The sequence below is a fragment of the Trachemys scripta genome, chromosome 6, assembly GCF_013100865.1.
Source record: "Trachemys scripta elegans isolate TJP31775 chromosome 6, CAS_Tse_1.0, whole genome shotgun sequence".
Classification (NCBI taxonomy): Eukaryota; Metazoa; Chordata; order Testudines; family Emydidae; genus Trachemys; species Trachemys scripta.
The window spans coordinates 46,946,132-46,961,358 of record NC_048303.1 but is presented as its reverse complement, the minus strand read 5'-3'; the positions used below and the strand labels follow the sequence as shown (position 1 = coordinate 46,961,358).

At 41.3% G+C, this 15,227-nt stretch overlaps 1 protein-coding gene and 1 long non-coding RNA gene across 7 annotated transcripts in view; one reads left to right on the top strand and one right to left on the bottom strand.

Annotated features, from left to right (window-relative positions):
• LOC117879441 overlaps positions 1 to 2,135 on the bottom strand; it is a 44,387-nt gene extending 42,252 nt beyond the window's left edge. The window contains exon 1 of the long non-coding RNA XR_004646269.1: positions 1,359 to 2,135. This is a non-coding gene — a long non-coding RNA (uncharacterized LOC117879441). The remainder of the gene's footprint in view (positions 1 to 1,358) is intronic.
• A 4,433-nt stretch (positions 2,136 to 6,568) lies between these two features.
• The window catches only part of LOC117879483 (general transcription factor IIH subunit 2), a 29,062-nt gene continuing 20,403 nt past the window's right edge, over positions 6,569 to 15,227 (top strand). Inside the window, exons 1-8 of one of the 6 annotated variants that reach the window (XM_034774700.1) lie at positions 6,569 to 7,150; positions 7,769 to 7,860; positions 7,941 to 8,018; positions 8,916 to 8,952; positions 9,716 to 9,802; positions 12,104 to 12,154; positions 12,737 to 12,791; positions 13,736 to 13,841. In XM_034774700.1, coding sequence (XP_034630591.1) covers positions 7,805 to 7,860; positions 7,941 to 8,018; positions 8,916 to 8,952; positions 9,716 to 9,802; positions 12,104 to 12,154; positions 12,737 to 12,791; positions 13,736 to 13,841 — 470 coding nt within the window. In that variant the 5' untranslated portion in view covers positions 6,569 to 7,150; positions 7,769 to 7,804. The other 5 variants (XM_034774694.1, XM_034774699.1, XM_034774698.1 and 2 more) reach the window with 5 other exon arrangements.

The window sequence follows — 15,227 nt, the reverse complement described above, 5'->3', positions numbered from 1 at the left end:
TTGGAAGGCTTCACTTACAGAAACATTACCCAAGAACTGTAGTAAAATGGAGTGATTTTTCTTTTTAACTCACAACTGAAAAAAAACACTCTACATTCAGCCGTTCACTTTAGTAGATTGAGCATAACATGTAGCATTTCACTACAGTTTCTTTCACATCAATAAAGCTGTCAAAGTTGAATACATATTTTTCCATTATCTGGATACCCATTAAAACATAAAAGATACGTGTTAGCTGATGCACCTACTCTTCAGTGGGGTTGCTAACTCTGACTGATCTATACCTCATGTTTTCAGAAGCATCACAAGCCATTTTAAATTGGTTTCTCAGAGGGAATATACTTCATTCACTGGGCTTTGTGCCTGTTTATATATAAAACTCTCAGTTCTCTGCACCCACTGCTCTGGCAGGCAATGACCTAGTACAACTTAAACTCTTACTCAAGTTAAATGGGACTGTACTTGATATTTTCACCCACCTATTTATTGTAGTCCTTACAAGGAACTAGACTGTGTGTTCAGTCAAAGGCTTGTATCTTAGTCTTGAAGTCTTATTTGTATTCCTTACTGCCTGAAAACTTCCTCATAAGCTCTACAGTATCTGTGCTGAAGCCCATCCTCTCTTGGAAAGGCATAAGATAGGCCACCCAGATGCAAGACTGAGTACATAGCTTCCATCAGTTCTTTGTCAGTGAAATCTTTTCAAACGGACCACAGAAACATTACTAGCATGACAACAGGCACCGTGGTGAACAAGGCATTTGATCTGGAGGAAATGTCCTTGTGATGGGTTTCCCCCGGGTGCCATGTGGAACTGGGGCTCCACTGAGTCCCCCTGACCCACCAGCCTGGGCTCCCTTTACACTGTACTGCTGTGACAAGCTACCCAGCCCACGTATAGGTCGGGATACACCCAGCTGCAGTTACATGCAGACACTGTGACCAGCCCTGCATGGGAAGGCTCTAGCTAAGGAACTTCCTAACTACTCAGGCATGCACCTCCTCTGGATTTTAAACCCAAAATTATACCAACTTGCGCTGCCCAGAGAACTGTACAGCTCTTTAAATTTGCCCCCTCCCTCAACGTGGAGAGGAATATACAACAGCTTTTTACCCCGAGTTATGACTCCCACACACTGGTCTTAGGCAAAGCAAAAACAAGTTTATTAACTACAAGAGAGATTTTAAGTGTTTGTAACGGATAGCAAACAGATCAAAGCAGATTACCTAGCAAATAAACAAAACATGCAAACTAAGCTTAATATACTACATAGATCGGATATGAATAGCAAATCTTCACCCTAAGTAATGATATAAGCAGGCTGCAGATTCATAAGGGGTAAGCTGCACTTGCTTACAGTTTGGAGTCACCAGGTGACACTTTAGCTTGGGTCCAGCACTTCCCCCAGTTGAGTCTTTGTTCCTCAAGTGTTTCCAGGAGTCTTTGGGTGGGGAGTCAGAGAAGAACCACAATGATGTCACTCCCCTGCCTTCAATAGCTTTTGCATGTGGCAGGAACCCTTTGGGCTTGTCTACACCATGCAGGTTTTAGCGACAAGGCTGCGTTGATACAGCCTTGTCGCTAAAAGTCAGCGTATGTAAAGGCTCTTTGTTGGTACTTTTGCTGACAAAATACTTCCAGCTCCGTAAGTGGCATTAGCTTTGTCCGCAGGAGAGTGCTCCTACCCACAAAGCCATGTTCACACTGCCACTTGCATTGGCAGACCTTTTGTCTTTCATGGGGGTAGGGGGGCTGCTTTTTTTTTTTTTTTTTAGTACCCATGAAAGACAAAAGTTTTGTTGATAACTTTGCAGTGTAGATATACCCTTTGTTTCAAAGCTTGGTTCCCAAGCCAGCCACTGGAAAAATATTGATCTCCCATGCTGGAGTTCTGGTCACATGTCCCTCTAGTGTCACAGCAGCCATAACTTGGAGGCTTTCTGTAGCATCCTCAGGAAGGCTCACCTTCTAAGGCCTATTGTTTTCTCCTAATGGCTCATTAACCTGAATGGGTCCTTCCTAGCCAACCATCTGAGAGCCTTTTGTCTAGTGGGTGTTCCCCATGTATAAACACATTTGTAATATAGATGCATAGTCAATATTCCTAACTTCAGATACAAAAATGATACATGCATACAAATAGGATAATCATATTCAGTAAATCATAACCTTTTCAATGATATCTCACAACCTATCTTGCATACAATACATCATAATTATGTCATAATCACATAATATCACTATGAAGAATATGGGGTGCAGTGTCACAGTCGCGTTCCAGGAAATCCTTGTGATGACTGTTTTGTGCAAGACTATATTGCTATTCTGGATTTGCATTAACACTGGACTGCACAAACACTGGGTGAAAGCACTCCCAAGATTTTAAATGCTGGAAGATTCCAGGTGTAGGACTCTTTATTGATCGTTCTCCTACTGTGTTAAAAGATGATTAAAATTATATTCTAATAGGTTGAGAATTCTTCTCTTTGAACAATGGAACACTTCTGTTAAGTTAAAATTTACTAAGATTCAGCCATTTTATGAAGAGTAATCTCAATTCTTTCTCACCACCTTGTATTTTAGGAGTACTATACAAACAGCATTCAGTCCACATCTCTCACGCTGTGAAGTGGGGAAATATCCCCATTTTATACATAGGGAAACTAAGACAAGCAGAAGTGATATGACCGTCTTGAAGTCTATCAGTCAACCATGGATTACAATGGCTTAAAACCATGTGTAGTCCACTTGAGCATGCTGTCTTGAAATATTGGTTAGTTTATTAGAAAATGCCCCTGTGACCTGAACACAAGATCTGGAAAGGGTTTAAAGTTTATTTGATACCAAGAACTGTCAGATATATAGGAGCCAGTAATTTTCAGAAGTTTGAATCCTTAAATAAATTATTTTTAAGGGTTTCCATATAGAGTATGCAATGAGTTTGCATGAGAGACTATTTTAGACACTTAAAAAAATAGAAACTACTAAATCCTTAGAAAAATGCAGTTTCTCTTCCTCATAGCAATTACCACAGACCACTCATAATAATGTTGTTCCATGTAATAAATGTTGGGAGATTTCATGTAGGAGTCAAATAATTGTCCCTAGGTTTTGTAATGCTGTTTTATTACAAAAAATCCTAAACAAAGTAAATTATCCCAGTGAAACAGGTTCCTGGCCCCAGGGAAAGCATTCTGAGGTCAAAGTCTGAGATTCTATTTGATTTGTAAAAATTATTAACTTTTTGTTTGTTCAAAATTTTTCTATTAATTAGTTGATTAGTCATAGAGCCATATCAAATATATTACTCTACGGTGTAGAAGTAAAAATTACAGCAGTGGTTCTCAAACTTTTGTACTGCTGACCCCTTTCACATAGCAAGCCTCTGAGTGCGACCCCCCTTTATAAATTAAAAACACTTTTTTATATATTTAACACCATTATAAATGCTGGAGGCAAAGCAGGGTTTGGGGTGGAGGCTGACAGCTCGCGACACCCCCCATGTAATAACCTCACAAACCCTGAGGGGGCCCAACCCCCCAGTTTGAGAACCCCTGAATTACAGACTCTGTGTCTTACAAGAGTATTACTACCCTATTTGGGGCCATTGCTCTAGACTATAATAGTATCATTAGGGAACATTCAACAAATGAAAAAAATAGATGTACAATAACTTACATGCAGGAGTGCCACCAGCTTTTTTGTTGCTCTAGGTGGAGGAAGGTCCCGCCCCTGAAATACCACCCCTGACAGAAGCGGTGGAAGGTCCCCTCCCCCCCCCCCCCCCCGAAATACCGCAGCCGACCGGGGCAGCCGAAGATCCGGCCGCCGCTCCCCAAATGTTATCACCCTAGGCGACCGCCTAGGTCGCCTAATGGGTTGCGCCGGCCCTGCTTACGCATAATACTGCATTTTAATGTATAAATCCTACCTCTCAGATACTTCAGTTAATGACTAAAGTAAAGATGATTTACACAGGTGTTTTTAGAAGTAGTGCTTTAATCTGGTGGAAAATCATACTTCCTTGACAATACATTCCTCATGAAACAAATTTATTTATGAACAATTGGCATGATACCTCCCCAATCTGGCACTATGTGAATAATAGCAAATGACCAAGTATTATATGGGAAACAAGATTAATTTACATCTACGTGGATGGGAATTTTGCCCCAATCCTACAGATTTATGAACCTACAGAACTCTAAACCCTGTGAGTAGTCCCACTGATTTTGGGGGTATTCACACTATATAAACAGTCTTTGGAGAACTGGATCTTTGTCAAGTAATTAGAGTTGGGAACTAACAGTTGTGTGATTTATTATTTGACCTAGAGTAAGGCTACTTCTGTATCTAAACTAGATCAGTCTGTCTTCAGTAGAGATGCTGTGCTAACCACCACAGTCAATATTGGAACAAGGAGGAGTCTGGTGGCACCTTAAAGACTAACAGATTTATTTGGGCATAAGCTTTCGTGGGTAAAAACCTCACTTCTTCAGATGCATAGAGTGAAAGTTATAGATGCAGGCATTATATACTGACACATGGAGAGCAGGGAGTTACTTCGCAAGTGGAGAACCAGTGTTGACAGGGCCAATTCAATCAGGATGGATGTAGTCCACTCCCAATAATAGATGAGGTGTCAATTCCAGGAGAGGAAAAGCTGCTTCTGTAATGAGCCAGCCACTCCCAGTCCCTATTCAAGCCCAGATTAATGGTGTTAAATTTGTAAATGAATTCACCACTGGCCATCACATACAGCCCCCAGCTAAAACCTCTCCAGCGCATTATCCACGATCTACAACCTATCCTGGAAAATTATCCCTCACTCTCACAGATCTTGGGAGGCAGGCCAGTCCTCGCTTACAGACAACCCCCCAACCTGAAGCAAATACTCACCAGCAACTACACACCACACCACAGAAACACCAACCCAGGAACCAATCTCTGTAGCAAACCTCGTTGCCTACTCTGTCCCCATATCTACTCTGGCGACACCATCAGAGGACCCAACCACATCAGCCACACCATCAAGGGCTCATTCACCTGCACATCCACTAATGTTATATATGCCATCATGTGCCAGCAATGCCCCTCTGCCATGTACATTGGCCAAACTGGATAGTCCCTCCGCAAAAGAATAAATGGACACAAATCGGACATCAGGAATGGTAACATACATAAACCAGTAAGTGAACACTTAAATCTCCCTGGTCATTCTATTACAGATTAAAAAGTCACTATCATTGAACAAAAAAACTTCAGAAACAGACTTCAAAGAGAAACAGCAGAACTAAAATTCATTTGCAAATTCAACACCATTAATATGGGCTTGAATAAGGACTGGCTGGCTCATTACAGAAGCAGCTTTTCCTCTCCTGGAATTGACACTTCCTCATCTATTATTGGGAGTGGACTACATCCACCCTGATTGAATTGGCCCTGTCAACACTGGTTCTCCACTTGCGAAGTAACTCCCTGCTCTCCATGTGTCAGTATATAATGCCTGCATCTGTAACTTTCACTCTATGCAGCCGAAGAAGTGAGGTTTTTACCCACGAAAGCTTATGCCCAAATAAATCTGTTAGTCTTTAAGGTGCCACCAGACTCCTTGTTGTTTTTGTAGATACAGACTAACACGGCTACCCCCTGATACTTGACAGTCAATATTGGAGTGCCTTACAAACTCTAATCAAGAGAATATTATAGATATAAATACCTCCTTGCCCAGCACATGGATTTTTTTTATTAAATATTTCTTAATATTGTAAGTTATGGCAGAGAGATGTCTTGTATTTTATTCTGAAAGTGGCAAGGTTTGTCCCAATCTTAGCTTTTAAGGGAGTATCACAGCTAACTATCAGCTGCTGTATCAGCTCCCACTAATCTCACTTTTGTTCTTGCAGAGCACAGCTTGATGGCAGTATTGAAGACCACTTGTCCAATCTTTTGACAGCTTTGAAGATCAAGACCAGGACATTAAACTTAATCTGGTATTTCACTGGAAGCTAATGAAGTTACCAAAGCCCCAAGGTGATTGTGCTTATGATGATGTATGGTGCCTAATAGGAGAGTTTCACATGTTGCAGAGCTTTTCAGTGTCTCTTAATTCCTAGCTATATTGTGTGTTATACTCATCAAATCTGCCATGGTGGTGGTGACAAATAATTTGAAACAGTTCCCTCTTCTTCACAGCAGCTCTGACTTGTCTGGGTTTAGTTTCACGCAGTTTACCAACCAGGTGCTGAATTATTTCGTGGGTTTGGGATATGGTGCTATTTGTGTTTCATGTAAAGCTGGAACTGGTCTTTATGCAACTGCCACTTAACTCCTCTTACCTTGCAGACAGATTTGAACTTAATGGGTGAAATAGAACAAAGGTTTAGAGGCCACGAGAGAGGACAGCTCTGTCTGGGGACGGTTTCCCCTGGCAGGAACCAAGGAAGTGCGAGGCTAGACCCGCCTTAACGTCCATCCAGGGGTGGCTCTATGTTTTTTGCCGCCCCAAGCACGGCAGTCAGGCAGCTTTCGGTGTCATGCCTGCGGGCGCCCGGCGCTCACGCAGCGTTTCTGGGGTGATCTGCCGGTCCCGCGGCTTCGGCTCTGGGTCCATCTAAGCCGGAGTCCTGTCTCTGGCTGACGGCGGCCAGCAGTGGAGGCTGCAGAGCCTAGCACAATACCCCTGCCATAGCCAGTTGCAAGCGTCCAGCCCAGCGGGGTCTGGGGCCAGGTTCAGAGTTGTCTCCTCCCGGGCCGAGCAGGGCCCGTGGAGATAGGAGCGCGGACACCACATGCCCCAGCGCTGGGCCGCAGCTCAGTCCGGACAGTGCTGGGCTCCCGTGTAGCTCGGGCAGCGCCTGGGGGCTGCCGGCTGGGGCCGATACACGGCAACCGCCTCGTACAGTAACGGGCTGGACGCAGGGTCAGCCCGGCCGGGGCGCGGTTGGAGGGAGAGGTGTTCCCTGTGTTACCCCCGTGTAGCTCCCCCCGGGGGCCGGGCACCACTCCCTGCCCCGTTCCAGGCCGGCCCTTCCTGAAGCCGGAACGTTCCTCCCGCGGCCCGGCGCGCCGGTCGGACGAGTTGCAACGCACCGAGCGGGGGCTGGTTCCGAGAGTTTGCCCCGGGGAGCTCGAGCTCGGTCCTGGCAGGTCAGCGGTGTGCGCTCGGATCCGCGCGTCGCCCCGACGCTGCAGTGGCTGCGCTGACGCCCCTGGCCGGCTTGGGAGAGCGGGGCGCGCGGGTGGCAGGAGCAGGTCGGGGCGGAGGGGAAAGTAGAGTTGCGCACAGGCCCCCGGGCCAGCAGCCTCGGCCCCGCCTCTCCCTGGGGCCCCGGGTAACGGTGCCAGGCAGACTGGCCCCGCCTCTAGTTCTCGGGACCCCCTTTGGCTCTCTAGGAAAGTTAATTTGCTTTAAATCACAGCCCTGCCCTCCCCTTTGTGGGGCGTGGGAGTGAGCGTCATTGACTTAAAAACTAGCCGGTCACAATAAACGCACGGAACGTGTTCCGCGGCGCGGCGTTGTTCAGCTGTTGTACACTCACCGCTTCGCTCAGGAGCTCACCCATGCACAGGGCAAAGGGCCACCTGCACGTTAGTATTGACTGGGGACCTGGTTTTAACAAAAGTAATTCAGCATCTTAAGTCACATTTTTATTGTCAACACAGAGACTGATGCATTGTATTAGTTCCAATGTTCTGTGGCACATAATCAGACAGAATTTATCAAAATACCTTTATTTATAAGGATATAATCATTGTCCTTAACAGTATTGTAAGTAAGCAGTTTTGGACAGACCGACAGACATGGATGACGAGCCTGAAAGAACCAAACGCTGGGAAGGGGGTTATGAAAGAACATGGTAAGCTTTATTTTATTAATTATTTTATTTTAAGAGAGAGACTTTAATCTAACTTTTATGTAATAAATTGTTCATTGTAGGGAGGTTCTCAAAGAAGATGAATCTGGGTCACTGAAAGCAACTATAGAGGACATTCTTTTTAAGGCAAAGAGAAAAAGGTAAGTAGTCAGTTCTGAAGTTCTGAAGCCCAGGGAACTCATTAGGAAAAGCTCATCTCTGGAGTGACTACGTTGAAGTCAAAGGAATTACACTGAGAAAAAATTGTTCCCATAGGATAGATTAAACATACTGTAATATTTATAAGTAAACATATTTTCTATTTTCTCCTTTTTTTTTAACATTCTGTGTCTTAGATTCAGCCTCCCCTTCCATAGTTCCATCTGTACTTAATTGCGCCAGAAAGAGTACTTTGAGATTTCTTTTCAACCTGTTTAAGGACATTGATACTGGGTAGTTCATATCTCTGCTCACAAAGAAATTGGGTCCTAAACTTATATTCTATATGTGGTAGTGCAGTGTGTTGCAACTAGACAACTGAATGTAAATAGCAGAGTCCATCTTTGTATGCCATCTAACAAAATATTGATATACAGGTTATTTTAATCTGTTCATTATTGGACTGGCTGGATATTTGCCTAGTTCTGTGTTGTTTGCACCAAATTATAAATTGATTTTGTTTAAAATTCTGTGTCTAAAAACATTCTAGGCAAAGGCTAGTTTTCATTCACAGATGTTAAGTCAAAAAACCCCAAACTTTCAAATATATTATGTTTGTGTAAATACTTCAGAGTGGCAAAGAAGTTCAAAACAAATAACTCCATTAAAATTTGATAAGACTCTACTGTTTTTTTTTTTTACTGAGCCTCTGCGCTCCACAGTTTTTCACAGCCCTAGTTGTATGCTTATTTAGAACCTAATCTTTCATCCCTTTTAAATGAATTGATGTTAATGGTAATTTAGCATGTCATGTAACTGTAGGATTGGCCTTAGTTACTGATGCTGTTTTAGAATCCCATGTTATAGTTTTAGCTCAAATTCTTCTGTATTTTTAACAGAATCTTTGAACACCATGGGCAAGTTAGACTTGGAATGGTATGTTTATATATTCCCCTTGACTGTTAGATCTAGTTTTGTTGTGTCTGAGATTATTTGTATTTGATGCCACTGTTTCCCTCTTCAGAAAACAGTGGCATCAAATCTAAGAAATATTTTTACTGACTTGATGTGCATGAGTTTGAGGTTTCTTTCTGTCCCAACAGACAATTGTTTTGACTTTCATGAGTTGGTGTGTGGTATGCTAAATATTGAAAGTGTCTGATATTCAAGAGACCTGGGTTCTATTTTTTTTGGTAGGACCTGCTTTGTGATACAGTTGAATCACACAACCTCTTGGAGTCTGTTTCCCAATATGTAAAATGGGCATAATGGTACTAGCTTAATTCAAACCAGCTGTGAGAACTGATTGATTTGTAAAACACTGACTTCCTCAGTTGAAGTGATGCTATAAATACAAAATATTATTATTCCATAATCCATCTTTTGAGAGATGATGAGAACAGTGATCATTTATCAGGAGAAGATCTCTGCTCACATTGTAAAGGGAGGATGGAGAGGAACTTAACCTCTTTAATCAGCAGCCACCAAAGAATCCGTAAAGACTATTATGCTGTTCCGTACTCTAAATATTGCCAATGTGACAGAGAAGGCTATACATATTGTCTATTTAATTTACTTGAAATAAACAGCAGTTATTTTAAATTACTGTCTTATAAATGTGTTTGATGTGAGTTCTAAAAGTTTGTTTGTTTCAAACCAAGAATTTGTGGAATTAATATCCTTAATGATTATGATTCAGATGCGTCACCTTTATGTGGTGGTAGATGGATCAAGAACTATGGAGGACCAAGATTTAAAACCTAACAGGCTTACGTGTACCTTAAAGGTATTTATTTTATCAAAAGTATATTCATCTTCCTTTGTTGTGATGTCTGCAGATCACATCCATCTGGGCTTGAAGAGGATTGCAACTACCTTTGACTAATACTTATGTTAATGCTCCCATCTGCCTCTTCCCTCTGTCTGTTGTTTGTCTTGCATATTTTCCAAACTATAGATCAGTGATTCCCAGACTTCGTACTAAGGCGACTCACCAACAGCATTTGGTCTTTTTTTTTTTTTTTTCTTCCCCTTTTGTAACCCACCATTACATATATGCACCCTCTGCTCTGGCGCTGCAACCCTAATCCTGGCCCAGTGCGAGGACTAGGAGAGGAAGGGCACGTTTGGAGAGTGAGTCCACCATGCACTGATCCCGCAGTGGCAGCTCCTATCCAGGGTGTGTCCCACTCCCGATGTTGTGACCTGGTGCGCTGGGGGGGGCACAGCACTTCTCTCTCAAATTTGGCCTTGCTTCCCCTCCATGGTGACCAAATTTGCGTGGGTGAGACTGCAATCCCAGGTACCAGGTTGCAACACCTGGAGTAGGGAGCTGGGCTCAGCCCCATGGGAGAGAAGCTGCCGCTATGGGATGAATATGGGATGGGCTTGCTCTCCAACCCCCCACTTTCACCCAGCTGGGAGAAGTGTATGAAAGTGTATGTGCAGTGATGGGTTAGTCTGGCCCTGGTTGTGGTGATCCGTCTAGAACATTCCTGTAATCCACTGGTGGGTTGGGACCACTGATTTGGGAAACACTGTTTCAAACTCTGTGCGGTAAAGGCTGTCTTTGTGTTTATTTTGTACAATAGCTAGTACAATGGGGCTGTTTGGCATCATTCGGCACTACAGTAGTAGTAATAATTATGTTAGGAGGGCTGTGGAGAAGTTTAAATAACAGGAAGTGCCATACAAAGAATGTGAGAGTTGGCAGACTGTGAGGTATCACCCACAGCATGCAGTGGAAAGAGAACAAATATACTTTGCACTTCTTAAAAATAAATTTTATTTTTTTGTGCTGAAAATATGCTTCATAGGTCCTGATTGAGGCTGTGATAGTGACTTACTCCAGTTTAGATAGGTATGACTAACTACAGAGGACTGAACTTGATGGAGATAAGATGTTGCCCTGACAACACTAAGCATTAAAATTATGTTTTAAAATGTGTATCATTCTGATTTCCTATACAAATAAAACATTTTATGTGCCGTATTTATGGCAATAATTTTAGCCAACATAGGAAAAACTTTCTCATTTTGCTGAATCAAATACTCCATTTTTCTCTTTTCCCTCTAATACAGTGGTGGACCACCTGCGGCCCATCAGGGTAATCTGATTGCAGGCCACAAGACATTTTGCTGATGTTTACTGCAGGCACGGCCCCCTGCAGCTTTCAGTGGCCGTGGTTCCCAGTGGAAGCTGCGGGAAGCAGCAGCCAGCATGTTCCTGCGGCCCGCTGCTTCCCGCATCTCCCATTGGCTGGGAATGGCGAACCGTGGCCACGGGGGGCTGTGCCTGCAGATGCTCAATGTCAGCAAAATGTCTTGCAGCCCGCAATCAGATTACCTGATGGGCCGCATGCGGGCTGCAGGTTGCCCACCACTGCTGTAATATCTTCCATGTGTTCAGAAGTATAGATAATGTAAGGTCCTTGGTGTGAATTAGGGGAACACACTTTGTTTAAACTTCATAGCTTTTTAAAAATTAAGTAATTATCAATATTTCTTTTGTGTGAATGGGGAAGACCCTCTGTTCAAAATAACTCTAATCTTCCACGTGTTAACCAAAATACTGCTTAGTTTTGGTTAGTGAGTTTGAGTCATATGGAAGGTAGAATAAGTTTGGCTGAATATGACTTAGTCCCTGATCTCTTCCTGCAAACATTGACTTCATTGGTGTACACACATGCTTAAAGTTAAATGTGTGTACACAACCATTTTCAGGATTGGGACCTTAATTTCTGTTAACAAGATTATTGGTCGCAGAAAATAACTCAGTAATCATTGCCACTGATCTGTATTACAGACTAAAATTTCAGCTGTTGTCTTAATTCTAACTAATGCTGTTAGATCTATTTTAAATTTGCTGCAGAAATAACCCTAGTATAGTTACCATGTACTTAATGTAAGCTGAGATTTTTCTAAAGTTTCTGAAAGGTACTGTGCATCCAAGGAGTGTTGCGGGTAGAGGGTGGGAGGATGGGGGGTGTTTAAAGGTTCTAAATGGTTTTATAAGTACTGTCATTTTAACAGATATGAAATAACTGATGTGTTTAATTATCTTAATACTCAGAACCTTTTTTTATAGTTATTGGAATATTTTGTTGAAGAATACTTTGACCAGAATCCTATTAGTCAGGTAGGTCTGTACACCTGTGTTGGGAAATCAGATTAATTGTTACTGATTAAGCAGTTGTCTGAAAACAAAGTTGGAAGAACTATTTTGAAGTTTTCATTTAATTTTAATTAAACATTTTTCAACAGATTATTTTAAATTAATATTAGTAGTCTTTTCCTCTTTCTCCCCCGATCTTGTGTAATGTTTTTTTCCCTCTTAAATGGTGAAGATGAGAAATCAATTGAATATTGATTTACAGTTTTCTGAAGTACAAATGCTAACACAATTAGGATTTGGAATTGCATTCTTAATGCCAGAAAAAGGATATAAAGAGACATTTTAGTCCTTAGGGGTTAGGGGTACCAATAGAGTGAAGAATTAAGAATATATTTTCATCTTAATACAAAGGGAGTTGTGCTAGTAATTTCCTGTATCTCAAGGTGAGAGCTGGTTTTAAATTACTGTGTTCGCAAAGAAAGGCTGTAGAGAAATATGTGGGTATTGTTAGCACTGATCCAAAAAGATCTATATAACAACACACAGGGTATACTAAAAATGTAGATCAAATTGATGATAACTCACTAATAGAACTATTTCTTGCAGATTGGTATAATTGTAACTAAGAGTAAAAGAGCTGAAAAGCTGACAGAACTTTCAGGTAGGAAAGAAATATCCTTTTGTATTAGAGAATCATTGTCATCACTATAACTGTTGCACTCTACAGCCCTGATCTTGCAACTTGTTCCATACAGGCAGACCCTAATGAAGTTAGTAGAGCGCCAGAAAGGTGTAGGGGTCCATGTTAGTGGATCTAATTGCAGGATTGTAGCCTGTTTTGAGATAAGTTTCTGATTGTTCAGGAAGTCTACTTATGCTTAGGAATATAAATATACGTATGTTTTAAGAGCAGAAATCAAATTTCAGTATTGATAACTTTGTGCATGTAATTTGTATTGAGTGCCAACACATGAATTTCTCTATTGCCTGCGCTTTCTGCTCTCTTTTTTTCCTCTCTCACCAACTTCCTCTTTTATATACATTTTCATGATTCAGTGCGAGAGCCGTCTTCTAGGAGCTCTTCCCGTTTGGAACAGCCTTCTCCTATTTCTCCCTCATCAATATTTCACATATCATATGAAAAACACCTTTTTTACGATACTGGTTATTTTCTTTCTCTCCTTTTTATCTGTTTTAACTTTGTAATTGTAGTTAATGGAGGCCTTATGATCTAGTGGATTAGAGATGATGCTGAAAAACAGGAACTCTTGATTTCTAATGTATGTTCTACCACTAACAAACTGTGTGGCTTCAGGCAAATCATTTAACCACTCCTTGTCTACTAAGCCATCTGTAAAATTGGGATAACTACTACCTTGTTTAGGTGCTTTGAGAATGATTTAATGTTTGTACAGTGTGTTGAGGATGTAAAGGACAATGTAAGTACTAAATAGTATTGTTACTAAAACAATTTGATACAGTTCACACTAGGATATTTTGTTTATGTATTTCATACTGTATCAATATAAATTAACAGAAAAATGTACAATTGTAAGGTGTTTTTTTAATCTTACCATTTCAGGTGAGTTTTGTTTTTACTTATAGGAAACCCAAGAAAGCATACAACTGCTCTGAAGAAAGCTGTAGATCTGACCTGCCATGGAGAACCATCTCTGTATAACTCTTTAAATTTGGCCATGCAGACTTTAAAGTTAGTATATGTAGGTTATTATAGGTTTCATTCTTTTTGGAACAACAGAAACTGATAAAACGCTAATTGTAAGCTCTTTGTGGCAGGGAGTGTATTTGTGTTTGGGAGTAATGCCTTGCACAGTGCTGCACTGATCCTTCTGAGATACCTTGAGGTGTTATTGCAATACAGATAACTAACTTCTGCTTTGTACAATGCACAGTCAACATAATTGTCATTTAAAAATAAAAAAATAAAGCATTTAATATTCCCAGACAAAAACCTGTTTATGCTGCTGTTCAGATGGGAGTATGTAATTGTTACGAAAAATTGGAAGCATTATTTAATATTAGTAAGAAGTGGGGAACTTTTGGTTTTCTGTCTCTATAAGAGCACAAAGTATTTATCAAAACATAACTGTTAGATATCTATAACATAAATATCAAATGTTCCCTTGTCTTTTGGTTAACTCTGTTTCAGCACCTTAGAGAAACCGTTACTGCCAAAATTAACACTTTGAGGATTTGTGTATAGGATTTCATTCTGTTCTTTGAAGAGCTAGTCAAGACCACAGCTATTACATGCAAAGAGCTGAAAAGTGCAGATTTTGAACTTTTAACTGCATATCCATTAAAGCAAAGAACATATTAAAATTTGTTTTCTGCATAGTAAGTGGCTCAGCTCCTCAGATATGAACAGACTTTTCATGGAGCAATCCAAGCTGTAAAGTCAAATGGAAAAGTGGTGTAAGTAATGGTCTGTAGGAATGGTTTTAATGAACTCGACTATGAGGCTAGGACAAATGGAACTTGGGTTCCTGTAGCAAAAGGAGCAGTTGATGAATTATTTTTTAATTATGATAGCGTGTAAAGGCCCCACTCAGGATCCAAGCCCCATTGTGCTGGGTATTGTACAAACACAGCTGAAGACAACATAGTCCCTATCCTAGAAAGGTTAAAATCTAATAACAGATGAAGGTTTGGAAATCGGGATATAGAAGACAGGTAAATGAACAGGATGATGGAATATCATCAGTTTTGTTAGCTTCCTATTTTTTTATTTTTAACTATTTATTTTTAATTTGGCTGTAGAGGTAGGGTCGGGGGGAATGGCAGGAGTGGGGATTAGTTAAAGGTATGAGAAAAGGAAGGAGGGGGAAGAGGAACAGTCACAGCTTACCACCTGTGCCAGGGTCATCTGGCTGGGTTTTGTATGTTTTACGTGAAAAGTGAGTTTTAAAATAGTAGCGTTTTAGATTTTTGCTGGGAGGGAGCTTGCATGGTAAATAAGTGGCATGAGAGAAAGAATGGATGTTTGAGGGAGAGTCTGACAGGTGAGCAAGAAAGGCCAAGAACAATGACAGAGTAAAGGTGGTGGTGGACATTTCAGTAAGTTACTAGGACGGCT